Here is a 21,801-nt window from a genome sequence, read left to right on the forward strand (position 1 = left end):
AAGATACCATTTTCCACCAGTAAGATTGGCAAAAATCCAAAATGTGGACCACGTACTTTATTGGTGAGGCTAGGGTGAAACAAACACTCTTCTACATTGCTGGTAGGAATAAAACATGGCATGATGATGATGGAGGGGAATAGGGGGAAATTTAGCAAAATTATATGTGCATCTACCATTTGACTCAGCAAGCATACTGAAATTTATCTTTTAGAAATCTAGATTTTAGAGCACTATCCCAAAGCCACAGTAGCAAAAATATGACAAGATGTACGTATAAGGTACAGTTACAGCATTATTTGTAATAACAAAAGACTGGCAACAATCAGAATCGATAGCACAATAGTTAAATAAACAATGCTTCAGCCACATAATGATACACTGCAGTGTAAAATGGGGATTATCTCTATACAGTAAGTGACCTCTAGGGTATATTGTTAAACGAAAAAAGCAAAGTGAAGAAAAATATGTGTAGTAAGCTACCATTTACATATGAAAGAAAGAGTAGAACCTATCTACCTATTTCTGTAGGTAAGCATTTGCTTACATTATAAAAATCAATAAGAGAATAAAAACTATTTTTAAATAGCTGTATAGAAGAGGAGAGGGAGGAATATCTGAATATTCCAAAGATTTGTCTTTAGAAACATAAATTATTTTTTAATTATAAAACAAAATTAAATAAAAACATAATCCCCCAAAGCAAAAATAAATGTGATTATATTTGTGTAGACAGTAAACACCATTATGAAACAAAGAAAAATAATTTCAAATGAATTTATTTTATTTTATATTTTTTCATGTCAGATGGGTAATGTGCCCATGCTGTAACAAAGTTCGAGGGTGGCACATCTCACACATGCACATGCAAACTCAATCATCACACTTAAGCTACAAAAGCAACCTCAGGCCGGGCGCGGTGGCTCACGCCTGTAATCCCAGCACTTTGGGAGGCCGAAGCGGGCGGATCACGAGGTCAGGAGATCGAGACCATCCTGGCTAACACGGTGAAACCCCGTCTCTACTAAAAATACAAAGAAAAATTAGCCGGGCGAGGTGGCGGGCGCCTGTAGTCCCAGCTACGCGGGAGGCTGAGGCAGGAGAATGGCGTGAACCCCGGGGGGCGGAGCCTGCAGTGAGCCGAGATTGCGCCACTGCACTCCAGCCTGGGTGAAAGAGCGAGACTCTGTCTCAAAAAAAAAAAATAATAACCTCAAATGACTTTTTGTTTTTTTTTTGAGACCATGTCTCCGATCTTGGCTCACTGCAGCCTCCACCTCCTGGGCTCAAGCAATCCTCCTCAAGCCTTCCAAATAGCTTAGACCACAGGCGCGTGCCATCACGCTCAGCTAAGTTTTTAACTTTTTTAGACACAATGTCTCACTATATTGCCCAGGCTGGTCTCAAACTCCTGGTCTCAAATGATCTTCCTGCCTTGGCCTCTCAAAGTACTGCGATTACAGGAATGAGCCACCACGCCCAGCCTACACATGACTTTAAAACAGCAATTTGGCCATGTATTCCCATTAAGATCAATCCTAAGGACAAAAAGAACAACAAACACAAAAACAAAACCTTGAACTGTTCTCAGTAGTCATATTGTTGGTGGTAGAGTTGGTATTGCTATTTTGATACTACTGTGTTGTAGGATAAAGAAAAGTGATTATTTGGTTTCATTAAGAACTATATATTTTTGGTGTGGTTGAAAGGAGATATAGATGCAAGATTGATAAGTTTAAGTAAGAACCTGTAGACTTGTATTTCATTTGGAGTATCTGTATGAAATCATGACGTGTTTGATCTTAAAAACATATTTTCTAGTTCTGCCTACTGAAGAAATCCAGACAGAGTTTCTGACTATAGTCAGGGATCCCCAAGACCAAACTCAGGTTCAGTGATTCTCTAGAAAAACTGGCAGAACTCAGCAAATCTGCTGTACTCATGGTTACAGTCCATTACAATGAAAAGATACAGATTAAAATCAGCAGTGGAAAGAGGCACATAGGGCAGATTGCAAGAAAGACAAGATACAAGCTTCCATTTTTCCTGTCCCAGTGGAGTCATATGGACAGCCTTAATTTTTCCCAGCAATGATGTGTAGCAGCGCATACAAGGTAGTGCCAACCACAGAAGCCTTTTTTTTTTTTTTTAAATCTGGGGTTAGTAATATGGGCATGAATTTCGAAAGGTCAACTGATACTGCATGGCCCAAGGCATCTATCAAAAATCACATTGTTAGCATAGACTACCCGGTATGGCCCAGACATTCTTACCAGGAAAGACATCCCGAGGCCTTCAAAGTTATCTCCCAGGAGTTGGTCAAGGGCCAAACTTTCTGGGGAATGTACAGGGTTTGGGCAACCCATGCCTGTTGAGTTAATCCTTTGCTGCAAACTGATGGCAAGGCACCACTAGTACACAGATTGTGGTAAATACCATTGGCGACAAACAAAAATAGGGCTTTTTGGAGAAATGACTGAATCCAGGTCTAGGGAAGGTGAGCCTAGAATATATTCAACTCAAACAACTCAACAGGAAGAAAACAAATAACTTCATTAAGTTATTCGTGAGCAAAGGACGTGAATGGACATTTCTAAAAAGAAAACATACAAATAGCCAACAGGTATATGAAGAAAATGTCCAACATCACTAACAATCAGAGAAATATAGATCAAAACCACAATGAGTTATCATCGTACCCCAGTTAGAATGGCTATTAAAAAGGAAAAACATCAAGGAAGAAGGAAGTTATCAAAGATTATTAGAATTGTGTCACTAGGACTCAGATGTCAATCTAAATAAGTTTCCACTGGCCAAAAGACAGGATGACTTAAGCAATGATAATAAATACAATTATTACAGTAAAAACTTTAAAACCACATATCCATTTTTATAATGATACTAAAATAACCACAATAATTCATTGGTCCTCTTTAGAAGATGCTAGGAATAACCCACATTATTAATTTAAAAATAGGTAAATAAAACATTTGTTCTCTCTTTCTTAAATGATTAGAAAAACCAGATATTTGATATGGTGTGTTGGTAGAGGGGCTTCTCTTTGCAAAAGTATTTCCGCTGAAAAGAAAAAGAAAAAGAAAATGGGATAGAATTATAGTATCCTTATGTTTCAAAACCTACTGAAGTAGTGGATTTGGGCAATGATCATCACCCTCAAAAAAGAAAACAACAGAGACTTTCCCTCCTATTAGAAATACAAACACCACCTGTAAAGGCCTGAGGTGGGGGAAAAATGTGACCAAGTATCTAGATGTAATTACCAGTTCATAATTACCATATCATAAGTGATACAGGCCTCAGGAAAACATGTTAAATGATCTATTAGGGCAGCCATGCAGTCAGCAAAATCCAGACTATAGGAAACTGCAGTATAACTATGGAAAATTACAGAGCTTGTTTTGTCACAAAAATTCTTAAGTTTGCAGAAAATAAAGTGGGAACCTACAGAATAAAAGAGACACATCAATAAATTAGAATATATGATACTTATTTGTATCTCAATCCAAACTATCAAAATGTAAAACAAAAAGCAAAACCAAAATCATTTCTAAGACAAGTGAGAAAATGTGAAGACTGACTACTGAATAATATTAAGGCATTATTATAAATTGATTTTAGGTGTGTATTGAGATTGCCTGATTTTTTGGGTTTGCTTTTGTTCTTTTTAGTCCTTATCTTTCAAAGGCACAGACTAAAATCCTTATAAATTAAAATAATATGTTTGAAATTTGCTTCAAAATAATCTGGTGGGAGGTATAGGGAATGGGTAGGGGTATAGGTGAGACAAAATTTGCCATACTTGTATTGATAGCTGTTTAATCAGGGTGAGAGGTACACTAGATTCTTTATATGTTTTCTCTACTTTTGCATGTTTGAAACTTTCTATAATAAAAAGTAAAACCAACAAAAACAACAATAAAAACAAAAGCCCTGTATCAAATAACAAGATGGCCCCAGCATTTTGATTGAAAAAAAGAATAATAGGGAATCGCCCTTCCTTCCTTCCTTTCTTTCTTCCTTCCTTCCTTCCTTCCTTCCTTCCTTCCTTCCTTCCTTCCTTCCTTCCTCCTTCCCTCCCTCCCTCCCTTCCTTCCTTCCTCCTTCCTTCCTTCCTTCCTTCCTTCCTTCCTTCCTTCCTTCCTTCCTGCCTTCCTGCCTTCCTTCCTTCCTCCCTGCGTCCCTCCCTCGCTTCCTTCCTTCTTTCTTTCCTTCCACAAATATTTATCCATTATCTACTCTGTTCCAGGCAATGTAAAAATAGCAGTGAACAGCTATAGTAACCAAAACAGCATGGTATTGGTATAAAAATAGACACATAGACAAACGGAACAGAATAGAGAACTGAGAAATAAAGCCACGTATTTAAAGCCAACTGACCTTTGACAAAGCCAACAAGAACTTACATTGGAGAAAGGATGCTCTCTTCAATAAATTGTGCTGGTAAAATTAGCCACATGCAGAAGAATGAAACTGGACTCCTAGCTCTCACTATATACAAAACTCAATTCAAAATGGATTAAAGCCTGAAACATCAGACCTGAAATTATAAAAATACTAGAAGAAAACCTAGAGTAAACTCTAGGACATTGGTCTAGGCAAAGAATTTATGACTAAGACCTCAAAAGCACAGGCAACAAAACCAAAAATAGACAAATGGGACCTAATTAAACTAAAAACTTTCTGCCCAGCAAAATAAATAATAAACAGAGTGAAGGGCCAATTGTTGAAAGGGAGAAAATGTTTGCAAACTATTCATCTGACAGGGTACTAATATCCAGAATATACAAAGAACTCAAACAACTCCACGGAAAAAACAACTCCATTAAAAAGCGAGCAAAGAATGTGAATAGCTATTTCTCAAAATAAGACATACAAATGCTCAACAGGTATATGAAAAAAATGCTCAACATCACTGTCAGAGAAATGCAAATCAAAACCACAATGAAATATCATCATACCCCATACCCCTTTTTATAATGGCTACTATTAAAATGACAAAAAATAATGGATGCTGCTGAGTATGTGGAGAAAAGGGAATTCTTACACACTGTTGGTGGGAACGTAAACTAGTACAGCCACTATGGAAAACAGCATGGAGATTTCTCAGTAAACTAAAAATAGATTGACCCAGCAATCCCACTACTGGGTACCTACCCAAAGGAAAAGAAATCAATATATCAAAGAGATACCTGCACTCACATGTTTATTGCAGCACTATTTACAATAGCAAAGATATGAAATCAACCTAAGTGTCCATCAGCAGATGAATGGATAAGGAAAATGTGGTATATATATATATGATGGAGTACTATTCGGCCATAAAAAAGAATGAAATCATGTCATGTACAGAACACTGATGGAACTGGAGGTCATTACCTTAAGTGAAATAAACCAGACACAAAAAGACAAATATTACATATTCTCACTTAAATGTGGGAGCTAAAATATTTGATTATGTGGAGACAGAGAATAGAAAGATAACAGAAAGGGTGAGTTGAGGGTAGGTGAAGTTGAAGAGAAGTGGGCTAAAGCACCAAGTGTACAGTTATATAGAAATAATGAATTTAATGTTTGATAGCAGAGTAGGGAGACTATAGTTAACAAAAACGTATTATACTCAGGTGATGGACGCCCTAAATACCTTGACTTGGTCACTATGCATTATATATATGTAATAAAATTTCACATGTACTCCATAAATTTGTCCAAATTAAAAAAAAAGCAGTGAACAAAGAGAAAGACAAATTTCTTTTCCCTGTGGTGGGAAAAGGTAATCCTAAATAAAATGAATGAGTAAAACAAAGTATGTCCAATTCTTAAAACTATAATGGTGGATAATAAATCAGGCCAGGGGGCTACAGAATGTGGATAACTGCTATTTTGAAGAAGGGGTCAAGACCTCATTGAGAAGGTGACATTTGGGTCAACACCTGAAGAAGGTGAGGAGAGAGGTATGCAGATATCTACAGGAAGAGCATTCTGGGCAGATGAACCACCTAGGGCAAAGGCCTTGAGGCAGAAGTGTGCTTGGAGTATTTAAGGAAGAGTAAGGAGGACAGTGTGGCTGCAGCAGAGGGAGCAGAGGTGAGTATGGGAAGCAAGGCCAGGGAGATAGTGCAGGGTCTTAGTGGCTACAGAAAGGACTTTGACTTTGAACTTTGACATGACTTAAGATGAAGAACCAGTACAGGTTTGTTTGTTTTTAAGCAGCTTTATTGAAGTATGCATTAATTTCCTGGAGCCGCCAAATAAATTGCCATCAATGTGTGGCTTAAAACAGTAGAAATTTATTCTTTCACAGTTCTGGCAGCAAGAAGTCTGAAATTGGGAAATCTGGAAGCTGAGCTCTGGGGAACTATAAAATTTTGAGGAAGGAAGATAATGAAAGAGCAGCTAAGACTGAAGAGCAACCAATAAGGCAAGAGAGAACCAAGAGGATGTGTGGTTCTAGAAGCCAAGTGAAGAAACTGTTTCAACTGTGTCTACAAAATGTTGCTTATAGGTCAATTAAGTTGAGGACTGAGACTTGGACCATTCGATTTAGCAATATGGAAGTCACTGGTGGCCTTGATAAGAGTAATTACAGTTGAGTGACAAGGACAAATGCCTGATTGAGTTCAAGAGACAATGGGAGGAGAGAAATTGAGGACAGGAAGAAAAGATAATTCTTTTGAGAAGCTTTGCTCTAAAAGGGAGCCAATAATGAAGCAGTAGACAGAGAGGGGCTCAAGGGTTATTTTTATTTTTAATGAAAGAACTAATTGTACAGTGATGGGAATGATCCAATTGGGAGGGAACCATTAATGATGCCAAAGAGGGGAGAATTGCTGGTTCAACACTCTGAGTCTGGGATAAGATTTACAGAAGAGGAGAGTTATTGGCCTTAACAGGAGCACCAACAAGTTATTCATTCTAACAGGCAGGGTTGAGGATGGAGTGGGGGACACAGCATGTGGTGGTGAGAGCTTATAGAAGTTCTCTTCCTCAGTGAAGTGTGAAGCTAAAAGCGAGGATGGGAAGGAGATGTTGGCATTTTAAGGAAAGAAGAGAAGGTATGAAAGAGTCATCTAAAAGAAGAGTTAGCGAATGAGTGGACTAGGAATAGAAAAGCATGACTTGATAGGCAGTGGATGAGGCAAATGCAGTAGTGTTAAGGGCTTCATTGAGGGTGGTGGTCATGAATGCACGGTGAGACCAGGTAGCATGGCAGTGTGCTTTTCTTCAACGTTATTCAGATGTGTAGGTGTTGGTATGAAGTAGGCAGAGAATTGTGTTTAGCAAGGCTTTAGATTGCGCCACACAATTGTTTAGTAAGGGAAGTGGGAACGTATACCAGGGAGTGATCATAACACTTGATTGTAGACTTTGAACAAGGTAAGGGTCAAAGTGTGAACAAAAGCATTGTATGACACAGGAAAAAATATAATTAAATTAATGGGTTGTAGGTCCCATTAAACCTACAAGTTCAAAAATAGGAGAATTGTTTAACTTGGGGTGCCAGAATTTATGAGCTACAAATGGAGGTGGTGAGCAGAGAGTATAATGTTGAAATGGAAGGTGTGGAGTTGTGTTACTGGTATATGTCTAAGAAAGTGGAGAGTAGAAGCAGGGTGAAGGGCAAATTCCTGAGGAGAGGATGTCAAAGAACCAAGACATCTGATCCATGAGAAGATCATCTCATGGAGACTGAACTCTCCAAGAACTAAGGCAGAAGTAGTGTTGGAGAGTGTGACAGAGCTCAGAGCTAAAATAATCAAAGAATGAGTGGGAGTGATCTGGTGGAGTAGATGACAGCAACAATGAGGAAGAGTGGTGACATAACTTGTCAACCTGACCTTCCCCTGAAGTAAGTCATAAGACCTTCATGTGAGAGGTGCTCTTCCTGTACCTGGAGGAAAAGGAAAGGAACATCCTTATCTCTGAAGATCAAGAGATGCCAAAAAGCATATGAACAGGCAGGCCTCGCTAAGTTTCTCCCAGTTCATTACCATTAGACCATACCAATTCGTCCTATCATATTTCTCCATGACTATCCATTCTTTATAAAATCTACAAAAAAAACACTCAGGTTTAATTGTTTATTCGAGTCTTTATTTCCTTATCAAGGATCCCATGTCACACAGAACTTATAAATGTGTATGCTTTTCTCTTGATAATCTGTTTTTGTTACAGGATCTCAGCCATGAACCTAAGATGAGTAGAAGGAGAGATACCCTCCTCACCTCACATAACAATTTCCATTTTTTCAAAGAAGGAATAAAGAATATATGACTGTATGCTTGATTGTTATAGTTCTATAGGTGTATAATACTTCGGAAAAATACCCAACAACTGGCCACATTGATGTCTTGGAGAAAGGAATTAAGTACATGGGGACAATGGTGTCATCCCTAGGGGTTACCATGTATCTCTGGTAACTTTTGAATTTGAGCTACATACATACAATGCCAATTACAAATAGTAATAGTGATATTAATTTAAAAGGATGTCTTTTTGTTTTCAAGTTGGGGAGACAAAATATACATACACTTCTTATTATAAAATGGAAAGTGTTTAGTGTCCTAAGAGAAGCAGATATAAGATTGCATTCCAGGCTTGGCTAGAAAGTCAGGGCTGGTGGAAATTTAGGTACAAGTGTGAGTTTGTATTTTGTTTAAATATACTTTAATGGAACTGGAATGAATGCCCCAATCTCCAAGTTCAGGTCATGTGCAGCAGTGCTTTAGCCTCCAACAAGTTTTTTGATTAAAAGCAGGTGCCAGAAAATTTGTAAAGTTCCATAAGGGCGCTGCTAGCATCTGGTAAAAGTCAAGGGTTTAATATTACTAGTTAAAAGCTTTTAAAACACTCATCACCCTCTTTTGTGACCTGTTCCAGTGTTAAAGTAGCTGTGCTTAACACCATTGTGTGCCAGCGGGAGACAGAAAATGCATGTTATTTTTAGCAAAGTCTAGTGCAAATGGTGGATGCTCTTTGGACTCTGCTGGCAGATTTGATTCCTAGCTCCTGGAAAGCCAAATTTATTTAAATTGCCATCCTTGTCTGTCGTCTCAAAGAGTGAAATGAACTTTTCCAGTTCCTCAAACTGTGATGTGGTGGGTGAATAAAATCCCAAGGTGGCATCCAACTAGGACTGGATTGAATGTTTCTTTCTTTTTTCTTTTTTTTTTTTTAAAGCTAAGTAAGGACACAGAGTTTCAGCTCAGCAGCTGATAAAGACATCTGATTTACTGGGAAAGCACACAGAACTCTTCCACCTTTATTTTCTAAAACAGGAAAAGTCTCAGGGAACTCATTAACTCTAGCTCTTCCAAAATCAACTGTCTTAAATATTAAGATACCCTAACTTGAGAGAAAGAAAACTCTATACTTCAATATTTTACTGCCCAAGTCACCAAAAAGCCTCTCAAAAAATTTCTCTTTATTATTAATTAAAGAGACAGGGTCTTACTATGTTGCCTAGACTGGACTCGGACTCCTGGGCTCAAGCAATCCTCCTGAGTAGCTGGGACTACAGGTGAGCACCACTTTTCTTCCTTGAATCTATTAATATGGTAAATAACATTTATAGAATTTTGAATGCTAAATCATCTTGCTCTCCTGAAGAAACTCAACTTGGACATGACTTTTTAAATATATTGAAACACTATATTCCTTGTAAGTTTAGAATTCAGTTGTTAAACTGTGTGGCTTTGGCATTTTATTCTTTAGAATACTTTAAACTATTGTTTCGATTTCTCTGTTTCAGGAAATATAGGCTTTCTTTCTTCCTGAGACACTTCCAGTGAATTATATTTTTCTGGGAATTTGCTTCCAATTCATCCAAGTTCCCAAACTTATTGGTATGGAAAGTTCATATTATTATTTTATGTCCTTAACCCCTGCTGGTCTGAACTTAATGTCCCCTTTTGGAACATAATGTTGTTTGTGCCTTCCCTATTTTGCTTGCTTTATCTCACCAGAGTTTTATCTATTTTAATATTTTTCAAAGAGTCAACTTGGGCTTTGTTGAACCTATTATATCTTTTCTATTTCATTGATGCTTTCTTTTTATTATCACTTTCCTTCTATATTTAATGGGCTTATTCTTTTTCTAACTTCTTAAGTTGGTATTTAATTGTTGAATTTTCAGCCCTTCTTTATTTGTAATATAAGTATTTTCTCAATACTTCTATATTCTAATATGTAGTGTTTGATTATTGTACAGTTGTTAGGAAGAATTTTTACTATCATTTAGTCATAAGAAGGTTTTAGAATCCATTATTTCTTTCAGATGTACAGGTTTTAAATGTTATAAAAAATTTTTATTGATAGATGAATAGTGGAGAAAGAACATGACTGTATGTCAATTTCTTGAAATTTATTGAGATTTAATTTATGGTTTGGTCCATTTTCATTTTTTGAAAAAGTTCCATGTCTGTTTGAAATGAACATGATTGACAAATTGTCCATTAGATCAAATTTGTTAGTTTAAAATTTCAAATATTCCAATACTTACTGGGTTTTGGTATGCTTGACTTATCAATAATAGACTTGTGTTTAAATCTTTTGGCATGATGATGGATTTGTCTGTTTTTCCTTATATTCTATTAGTTTTCATTTTGCATTTGTTGAAATTATTATAATAGGTGTATAAAAGGAAAAATCATTGAATTAACCAGGAAATATAAAAATGTTGAGTATTTTATATTTCCTGGTTAATGCAATGATTTTTATACTAAACACTCTTTTATTTGATATTAATATAACAGGATTGGTATTTCTGTTTATCTATTTTTAAACTTTTATTTTTAGGTTCGGTATATATGTTTTTTATCCTTTTTCTTTTTTCTTTTCTTTCTTTTTTCTTTTTTTTTAAGACTGAGTGTTGCACTGTTGCCCAGGCTGGAGTGCAGTGGCACTATCTTAGCTCACTGCAACCTCTGCCTCCCAGGTTCAAGTGATTCTCCTTGTCTCAGCCTTCTAAGTAGCTGAGATTACAGGCATCTGCCATCACGCCCAGCTCATTTTTTTGTATTTTTAGTAGAGACGGGTTTCACTATGTTGCCCAGGCTGGTCTCAAACTCCTGACCTCGTGATCCTCCCGCCTCAGCCTCCCAAAGTGCTGGGATTACGGGGGTGAGCCACTGCGCCCAGCCTATCCTTTTATTTTTCATCTTTCCGTAGCAATTAGCTTTAGGTATAAATCTTACAAGCAGCATGTTACTGGATTTTTAAAAACTCAGAATGGCAAACTTTTAACTGGTGAGTTTAGTCCATTTATATTTATTTTAGGTATTGATATGTTGCATTAGATTTTACCATTTTACTTTATACTATTTTCCTTGTTTCCCAACCCCATGTTTTTCTTTTTTTTCCCTTGCCTCCAGAGGTATGAGTTAATTTTATTGTTGTTGATTGCATTTTTCCTTATTCCAATTGTTTTCTATTGGTTTGGAATTATTCACTTTATTTATATTCCCTTAATAGCTACCTCTGAAATTTTGCCACACCTATTTGACTTAATAATATCAAGTGTAAAATATTAATTTTTTAATAAACAATTCTAATAACTTAGAATACCTTAATTTCATTGAACTCTCCTTCAGACTTACATGTTATTATAGATCCAGTATTTTAGTCCCATCCTTTTATAACCTCACAAGTTAATAAATATATTAATAATTACAATTTTTATACAAACAATATTTGTCTAGATTTGCACGTTTGCCATTTTATGTCCTTGCTATCTCATCATGCATCTCAGACTGTCCTTCTAGGATAATTTCAGAAGTCCTTTATTATTAGTTCAATTGGTGGCAACAGACTTTTAAATGTATACATGTATTTACTTGATTCTCTTTTTTCAAAGATAGTTTATTGGGTACCCAATTCTAGTTTGATAATGATTTTCTTTCAACATTTTGGAGATACTATTTCACATCTCCTGACTGCCTTTGCTGCTGCCAGAGTTTTCTGTCACTATCCCTTTGTAGGCAATATTTTTCTGTGGCTGCTTTCGAAGTCTACTCTGGCGTTCATGAATTTTCCCTTCCATATCTTTGGGATAGGTTTTTATATTTATCTTGAGGATTCATGTTTTTCATTATTTCTTACAATTTTCAGCCATTATCTCTTTAAATATAGCTTCTCATCCATCTCTCTATTCTTAAACCTCATCTTTTTCCTTCATATCTCTTAACATCTCTCTTACATTCCATTCCATTGTCTCTTTTTTCTACATTTCTTCAGAACTATTTTCCAACGCAGTAATTTTCTTTTCAGTTGTGATTAACTTCCCATTGTGGGTTTTTTCACTTCAACAATTCTAATTTGTTTTATTTCTGGAAGTTCCTTTTGTTTCTTGTTCTTCAAATACACCTGCTTGCTCTTCTTTGTGAATGAGTCTTTTATGTAAACATTTTCATGCATAGCTCTTTTATTTTCTACGTCTTGACAATTTCAGTATCTGCAGTGGGTAACTGTTACTTGCTGATTCTACTCTCACAGTGTGTCACCTTTTTTAAGGCTTTGTTTAGTGAGCTTACTCCTTGATTTTAATCTGTAGGAATCTTGGGAAACTAAAATGGACAAATATTTCTTAAGAGAGGATTGTTACCTGTTTCTGACAGTGTCCAAGGATTGCCACCAACCTGATACAATTTCACCTCCCTGAGAGGCAGAAGTCTCAGGCTCAGGCTCTCTACTTTGCTGCTGGCCCTAGGCTCAGACTAATGATAGCAGTGCTATTTGCACTTACCCCCAACTCCCAGGCCATCCATTCCCAACTTCCAAGCTTCCTTAAAATTCCTTCAGTCCATCTACAGGGGTCAAAATGAGGCAGACATGCTTAGAGTAATGACCGCTCACTCAAAAGAGGTCTAATTGAACTAGTGTACTGCTTCTAGGAGTGCAACTCCCATATTCTCTTTAATCTCATTGTCACGAGTGACGAGTCACAGAAACTCCTAGTCTACTAACAATCGTAACCTTCACATCCTTATCTGCTTTGACTCCACCAGGACCAACTTTCTTATGTCCTTTATCCTTGTTTATATCAGTTACTACAAGAACCACCAGACTCCTAGGTCACTGCTCATCTCCCACACCCAAATCTCCCTAAGGTTCTGTACATCTCTACTGCAGCCTCTTCTCCTCACCAATTCCTGAACCCTTCTACCATGCCCCCTACAACTTATGGTTCATTATCAGCAAAACTGCTTTAATTTCAACCATTTTTCTTTCTTTTCTTTTTCTTTTTGTTGTTGTTGAGACACAGACTCACTTTATCGCCCAGGCCGGAGTGCAGTGGTGCAATCTCAGCTCATTGTAGCCTCAACCTCCCAGGCTCAAGTGATCCTCCCACCTTAGTCTCCCCAGTAGCTGGGACTACAGGCACATGCCACCATGCCTGGCTAATTTATGTATTTTTTGTAGAGATGGAGTTTTGCCATGTTGCCCAGGCTGGTCTTGAACTCCTGAGCTCAAGTGATCCACCTGCCTCAGATTCCCAAAGTGCTGGGATTACTGGTGTGAGCCGCCGTGCCCAGCCTCAAGCATTTTTCTGATTTCTCCCTTCACTTCCTTGCTAAAACTGAAATCTGGCTCTTTCCTGAGAGCAGTATTCCCTTGTAGCCTTCTCAACTACTGGCTATTTTTCTTTCTTATACCCCTGTTACCACTGGGCCTGGAGGTGAGATAGTGCCTCCTTGTTTCTCACTGTTACTTTCTATCTTCCTTCTCTCTAAAACTCTCAGCTTTTTCATGTCATCAGATTTTAACACCTATAACCCTCATTTTGATGTCACCTATCAACCCCTGGGTTAACCCCACCTCCACCCTCCATTTTCTAAATAATTTTGGCTCCTGGGATACTACCACCCTCTCCAAGTCTTAATTACTGGTAATTTCAATGTACATGGAGATGATTCTTCCAACATCCTGACCTCTCATTTCTTTAAAAAAATTTCTATTTCCATAGGTTATTGGGAGAAGGTGGTGTTGGGTTACATGAGTAAATTCTTTAGTGGTCTCTGAGATTTTGGTGCACCCATCACCCGAGCAGAATATACTGCACACAGTTTGTAGTCTTTTATCTATCACCCCCTTCCCACCCTTTCCCCCTGAGTCCCCAAAGTGCATTGTGTCATTCTTATACCTTTGCATCCTCACAGCTTAGCTCCCACTTATTAGTGAGAACATATGATGTTTGGTTTTCCATTTCTGAGTTACTTCACTTAGAATAATAGTCTCCAATCTCATCCAGGTCACTGCAAATGCCATTATTAATTCATCCCTTTTTATGGCTGAGTATTCCATTGTATATATACACCACAGTTTCTTTATCCACTTGTTGATTATGGGCATTTGGGTTAGTTCCACATTTTTGCAATTGTGAATTATGCTGCTATAAACATGAGTGTGCAAGTATCTTTTTTGTATAATGACTTCTTTTCCTCTGGGTAGAAACCCAGTAGTGGGATTGCTGGATCAAATGGTAGTTCTACTTTTAGTTCTTTAAGGAATCTCCACACTGTTTTCCATAGTGGTTGTACTAGTTTACATTCCCACCAGCAGTGTAGAAGTATTCCCTGTTCACTGCATCCATGCCAACGTCTATTATTTTTTGATTTTTTGATTATGGCCATTCTTTCAGGAGTAAGGTGGTATATAACATTATGGTTTTGATTTGTATTTCCCTGATCATTAGTGATGTTGAGCATTTTTTCATATATTTGTTGGCCATTTGTATATCTTCTTCTGAGAATTGTCTATTCATGTCCTTAGACCACTTTTTGATGGGATTTTTTTTTCTTGCTAATTTGAGTTTGTTGTAGATTCTGGAAATTAGTCCTTTGTCAGATGTATAGATTGTGAAGATTTTCTCCCACTCTGTGTCTACTCTGCTGACTGTTCCTTTTGCCATGCAAAAGCTCTTTAGTTTAAGTCCCAGCTATTTATCTTTGTTTTTATTGCATTTGCTTTTGGGTTCTTGGTCATGAAATCCTTGCCTAAGCCAGTACCTAGAAGGGTTTTTCCAATGTTCTCTTCTAGAATTTTTATAGTTTCAGGTCTTAGATTTAAGTCCTTGATCCATCTTGAGTTGATTTTTGTAAAAGTGAGAGATGAGGATCCAGTTTAATTCCCCTACATGTGGCTTGCCAATTATCCCAGCACCATTTGTTGAATAGGGTGTCCTTTTCCCACTTTACGTTTTTGTTTGCTTTGTCAAAGATCAGTTGGCTGTAAGTATTTGGGTTTATTTCTGGATTCTCTATTCTGTTTCACTGCTGACTTCTCAGTTCCTTAAATGCCTCTCCTCCAACGATCTTGTTCTCTACCTCCCTCAGGAACTCATTCATAAAACAATACCCAGATTATCTATCAGTAACTGTGACCTTCTATAACCTTAATTTCATGCATTGCACTCTCTGACTACCACCTCCTGTCTTTCTAGCTCACTCCTCCTGGTACCACAAAATCTCTATCTATCCTTCAATCTTACCTCCAATCCATTGATCTAGTCATCTTGATACTTTATTCATCTTCCTACCCAGTCTATATTTTTTACTGAGGTAAAATAGACATAACAATTTACCATCTTTACCGTAAGTGTACAGTTCAGTGGTAATAAATGCATTTATATTCCTTTTGCTCCTTCATGTCCCCCATGCCCTTCCCCTTCCTGGCCTATGGTAACCACAAATCCACTATCTTCTTCAGATCTGCTTTTTTAGCTTCCACGAGTGGGAATATGCAGTATTTGTCTGTGTTTGGCTTATTTCACTTAATGGCCTCCAGTTCCATTCATGTTGCTGCAAATGACATGATTTCATTCTCTTTTATGGCTGAATAATAATATTCCATTGTGTAGATATACCACTTCTTGTTTACTGATTTATCAGTCCATGGCTATTTGGGTTGTATCCATTTTGGGGCTATTACAAGTAATGCTGCTAAGAACAGTCATGTGCAAGTTTCTGTAGAAACATGCACAGAAATGGAATTGCTGGATCATATGGTCACTCTGTATTGAATTTTTTTAGGAATTGCCAAATTGTTTTCCATAGCAGCTGTACCATTTACATTCCCACCAGCAATGTATGAGGGTTCCAGTTTCTTTACATCCTTACCAACACTTATTTTCCTTTTTTTGATGATAGTCATCCTAGTGAGTATGAAGTAGTATCTTTTTTGTTTTGATATACATTTGCTAATGACTAATGATGTTGCACATCTTTTTGTATGCTTATTGGCCATTTGTATTTCTTCTTTGGAACAGATATTTGAAATATCTTTTCAAGTCTTTTGCCTATTTAGAAACTGGGTTGTCTTTTTTATTGTTAAGAGTTCTTTATTACTCTGTATACTAGACCTTTATCAGATAAATGATTTGTAAATACTTTCTCCCATTCTGTGTGTTGTCTTTTTCACTTTCTTGATAGTATCTTTTAACGCACAAGGCTGCTTTTTAGGACTTAGTTTTGATGTATTCCAAATTATTTTTTCTTGTTTGTTCTTTTGGTGTCCTATTAAGAGACTGTTGCCTAATCTAAGGTCATGAAGATTTACACTTGTATCTTCTTCCTCTAACAGTTGTATAATTTTAGCTCTTACATTAGGTCTTTAATCCATTTTGAACTAATTTTTGTGTTAGGTAGGGTCCTGTCTTACTCCATTTGTACTGCTATAACAAAATACCTGAGACTGAATAATTTATAAAGAACTGAAATTTGTTTCCCATGGTTCTAGAGATTGGGAAATTCAAGATGAAGGTGGTGGCAGAATTGGTATCTGGTGAGGGCTGCTCTCTGCTTCCAAGATGGCACCTTGTTGCTGCATCCTCTGGAGGGAACACTGTGTCCCCACATGGTGGAAGGGACAGAACAAGAGTGTGCTTCCTTCAACCTCGAGCCTTTTTACAAGGGTGCTGATCCATTCATGAAGGCTCTGCTCGAAGGCCTCCAAAAGGCTACACCTCTTAATACTGTAGCATTGGGGATTAAGTTTCAACATGAATTTTGAAGGGACATCATCATTCAAACCATAGCATATCTAAATTCATTATTTTGCATGTGGATATCCAGTTGCCCTAGAACCATTTGTTTTAAAGACTATTCTTCCCTCCATTGAATGGTCTTGGCACAGATACATGAGTTTATTTCTGGAATAGACTCTCAATTCTATTCCAATGATTTACATACATCTCTCCTCATACTTCAGACCACTTTTATTAATGCACTGTAATTGTTTACTTCCCCCATTAAACTGTGAGTTCCTTGAGATCAGGAGCCACATCTTTATTCATCTTAGTATTTTTAACTCAGCATTTAACAGACTCTCAAAACATGTTCACTGAACAAATGAAACTAACCACTTAGTTTTGAGGAAAAGAATGGGAATGGAGTCTACAATAAAGATGGTTCCCTTTCCCATGTAGTACTTTACCTTATGAAGTGGCTTTGAAATTCTGACATCCCTGAGGAGCGCCTCTGCCCGGCCGCCCCGTCTGGGAAGTGAGGAGCGCCTCTGCGCGGCTGCCCCGTCTGGGAAGTGAGGAGCGCCTCTGCCTGGCCGCACCTTCTGGGATGTGAGGAGCGCCTCTGCCTGGCCGCCCCATCTGGGAAGTGAGGAGCACCTCTGCCCGGCCGCCCCGTCTGGGATGTGGGGAGCGCCTCTGCCCGGCCGCCCCGTCTGGGAGGTCTACCACGGAAGCCAGACGCAATGTGGGGGCTGGACGTGGTGGCTCACGCCTGTGGTCCCAGCACTCTGGGAGGCCAAGGCGGGTTGATCACTTGAGGCTAGGAGTTCGACATCAGCCTGGCCAACATGGCGAAACATATGAAAAATACAACTGACAAACCAACCAACCAACCAAGCGACAACAAAACAGGTCTACCCTGGAGTCATACTCTAATTTTTTCTATTTTCCTCCCTTTCTGATCCTTTATCCCACTTTCTTTTTCTGCCTCTTCCTTCTCCTTCTTCTTTGTCAAATAGAGGATTGAGTTATTATCATTGATCCATACAAAGTCCCTCTCTCATTTATTTTAATTCCCACCCCCCATTTCTATTCCCCGTCTTCCCATGTGCAACCTTCCTAATATGTTTGATATGCATCTTTTTGTTTGTATGTACTTTTAGAAAATGTTTATTGTTTTGTGTGCAAAAAAAAAAAAAAAGAAAAGAAATTCTGACATCCCTTCTCCATTACTCAAATTGGCAATTATTGATTCTAACATGTAGTGAACACCTTCTCATATAGAAATATGGGCACCACAAAGTTTGCAACTGAGAAAAAGAGATGTTATGAACCAAAATAGCTGTAATTAAAAACAGTTAAATGTTATAATACAAAGGAAATACTACTGGAGTTAGAGGGGGCAGAAATCACTGTCAACCAGGATATCCATGAGTATACCAGTCACCTAGTTTTCCTGAAGGGCAATTAATACTTAAAACTCAATGCCAAAAGATTTTTTTTTAAAAGAGAAGACAGGGTTTGAATTTTACTAATAATATGGTTTGGGGATTTTGATTATCTTTGAAGGGAAAGACCAGCTGTTCTCTTAAAATAAATCCCTGGGCCCTATTGAATTGTTTTTGTTATTTGACATATACCTCAAAAGTACAACCAATACTATTATTTAAATTAAAAAATTAACTTGAACAATTCACAGAGGACTGAATTAAGGTGACAGAGAATAAGACTTAGGCATTTGAAGTCATGAGTCTGGATATTTTAAGCCTTCCTCATCTTCTCCACCCAATTATTGATAAGCTGAGTTTTTCAAAGTTATTATTATTAGTTTTGTAGAGGCAGGGTCTTGCCCTGTTACCCAGGCTAGAGTGCAATGGCATGGTCACAGCTCAATGCAGCCTTGAACTCCTGGGCTAAAGTGATCCTCCTACCTCAGCCTCCCTGGTAGCTAGGACTACAGGCATGCACCGCCACGCCTGGCTAACTTTTTAACTTGTTGTAGAGCTGGGGTTTTGCTATTATGCCTCAGCTGGTCTCAAACTCCTGTCCTCAAGTGATCCTGCTGCCTCAGCCTCCCAAACTGGTGGGATTGAAGGTGTGAGCCACCACCCCTTGAATAAGTTGATTTTTAAAAGACACAATGGTTTCAAAGCTTTGATATGAAGTTTTTAAAGAAAAATATACTACTAGAAAATATAATATATAAATTTAGTCTATGAATTGTTCTTGTTCAAAGATCTGGTATCAGAAACAGATGAATGCGAGATGGAGGACAATATAGTGTATTAGGAACATGATCTATACAAAAGGTCAGCCAATTAAAAAAAAAGGAACATGGTCTTTGGAGTCAGACTGACTTGGAATAACAACAGTTCCTTCAGTTAGGAGCTATGTGACCTGAGCATTTTTTGGTCTCTTAACATGTATCGCCTCCTTCAGAGTGGTAATAAGGATTTAATAAGATGACACATATAAAACGTCCACAAGGTAGGTACTCAACAGTTAGTAAAGGAAAATATGGGTATTAATAAAAACCAGAGGCCCAGGACAGTCATTCTCTGTAATCAGAGGGACCAGAGTTTGGGGTCAGACAGACTTAAATCAAATTGTTGCCTCTGCCAATGTCATGTGTGGTCTTGGCTTGTGGTTTAAAGTAAAAGGGGTTACCATACCTGTTTTACTCATCCTAGGTTATATATTACCCCAGGTTGAGAACATAAGCCGGTTTAAGTCAGTCAGAGTGAACACCTGACTCAATATAATACCTGCTTGCTTTGCAGTCCGATGGATAAGAAATTCATTCAATATCTAGCCATGTGATGTGATTTAGGGTAAATTACTTAACCTTTCTAATTTTGCCTTCTCATCTTTCAAGTGGCTTCTTTTGCCAAAGTAAGTATATTTCAATAACTTTTTAAGGTAGCAAAACTCTGTGTTTGTTAAAGGCTAATTTTCTTAGTTATTTGCAATAAAAACAGCCTGCAGGTCTCTAGTGTAAAGTTCCCATTTCATGACAGGAAGAAACAAATTAACACTATTTTAGAACCTTTCATAACAGATATTCAATACCTTTATTATCAGGGGGAAGAATTATCAATCTCTAACATTCCCAAAAGTACAACTCTAAAAATGTCAGTTTTGTTCATATAGGACTCTAAATTTTAATGATATACCCATCATACAGCCAGGAAGCAGAACAATCCCTCAAGAAAAAAAGCACAAATGCCAAGATGCTCTCCAACCACAATTTTTTTAAATCTATGAAACAATTTCCTTACAAATTAAGTAGTTTTTATAGTAGGGACACTTGTCATTGATGTGATCTGTTTAATATGACTGTAGTAAGAAGGAAGTTGGGCCTGTTATTGTTTTCAGAAATTGAAAAGAGTATCATCATTAAGATAAGGAAGAGAAAGATTTGTATCCATCTTTTTGGGACATGTAAGGTGAGAGTGAAGTGTCACAGTTGGAGAATTTGTGGATATTGCTGGAGGAATTGGAGATGCTCTCTAGTAAGCGGGTAATCCCTCTTCCCCGAACGCTGCTGTTTTGGCCAGAAATTTTCGCCCTAGATGGGTAGTCACCTAGGATATTGAAAATACGAGAAAAGAGATATAGCAATTTTATAATTTTATTACAAAGAGATGCCTCAATTAACTGACTCATCCTACTGTAGGCCTTTCACTAAGCCATAATTCAATGGGTCAAGAATAGAAAAATGTTTTTGTTTTCAGCCCAGGAAACTTTTAATTGAAGTTCTTTAGGCACCACTTGAAATTTCATGTTACTAGCTTTTAAAGTTTCTTACCCCACAAAAGATATCATTAAAATCAAAACTATAAAGCTATTGCTGCTACAAGAAAAATAGGTTTTCTTTTAAATGCCCTGACAAATTCTGAGAAGTTACAATGCATCCAAGTGATGCAAAAATGTACACATCTAAATTGTTTAAGGTGCTAATGCCAAATAAAACCCTCAATTCAACAAGCTCCTTATATCCTAAAGCTAATTTAGATATCACTGTTTAAATACCACACCCTGGGATCTTAGCAATAGGCTCTAACATCCTTTAGGTGCATTTTTGTAAAATATAAAAGTTGCTTACCAATGGGTGTGTTTGATCTTTGTTCCTGATTAGAAGAGTTGAAATGAGAGAATCCTGAACTCCCGACCCTTAGCTTCTGTAAGGAGCAGGAAAATACCAGGGGGAAAAATGTTTATTTCTTATCCATTATTGGATGGTCTGTCTTCAACTTCATATTACTCTTTAAAAATGAAAACTAACACTCAAATACTTTTCCAATGTCTTATCAATTTTTGCTGCAAAGGCGGGGGGGAAATAGGATAGACTTTGGAGGGAGATTAGGAATTACAGGGTAAAAAAGGGTTTGCCTTTTTTTTTCTAAAAGTGAGATTATAGCACGTTTGCCGATAATGAATTAGAACAGAGGGAATCCCTGATGATACAGGAAGGGAAAATTACTGAAGCCATGTCCTTGAGTGGTAAGGGAAGGAAATCTAATATACAAGTAGACAGATTGGTTTTAGATAGGAACACAGAAAATTCATTCATTAAAATAGGAGTAAAGCAGAGGATATGGTAGATGCAGGTAGATGAGTGGTAAGAATATGTAGAAAATCTCTCCCAACTGTTTCTATTTTCTCAGAGAAGTAGGAGGCAAAGGAATCAGCTACAGCAAAGGTGAGGGAAGAGATGATGAAATTTGAAGGAAAAAGGTGGTGAGAAATAACTGTCTAGGAGAGTAGGAAATTAATCAGACTAGAGAAATGGGTATCTGTCAGGCAACAATAAAGGCCCC

The 21,801-nt window shown here is 37.5% G+C and overlaps 1 protein-coding gene and 1 non-coding gene across 3 annotated transcripts in view; both read right to left on the minus strand.

Moving 5' to 3' along the window:
- Positions 1 to 801: 801 nt before the first annotated feature.
- Positions 802 to 903, minus strand: LOC116474044 (small nucleolar RNA U13). Its single transcript, XR_004249583.1, has one exon. It is a non-coding gene; the product is annotated as a small nucleolar RNA U13 (small nucleolar RNA).
- Positions 904 to 20,018: 19,115 nt separating this feature from the next.
- Positions 20,019 to 21,801, minus strand: part of MAEL (maelstrom spermatogenic transposon silencer) — a 32,608-nt gene continuing 30,825 nt past the window's right edge. For both annotated transcript variants that reach the window (XM_058443107.1, XM_032161101.2), the window contains exons 11-12: positions 21,087 to 21,162; positions 20,019 to 20,565 (exon numbers count right to left, since the gene is read on the minus strand). In XM_058443107.1, the coding sequence (XP_058299090.1) occupies positions 20,378 to 20,565; positions 21,087 to 21,162 (264 nt within the window). In that variant the 3' untranslated portion in view covers positions 20,019 to 20,377. The remainder of the gene's footprint in view (positions 20,566 to 21,086; positions 21,163 to 21,801) is intronic.

This window comes from Hylobates moloch, unplaced genomic scaffold, assembly GCF_009828535.3.
Source record: "Hylobates moloch isolate HMO894 unplaced genomic scaffold, HMol_V3 SCAFFOLD_8, whole genome shotgun sequence".
NCBI lineage: Eukaryota > Metazoa > Chordata > Mammalia > Primates > Hylobatidae > Hylobates > Hylobates moloch.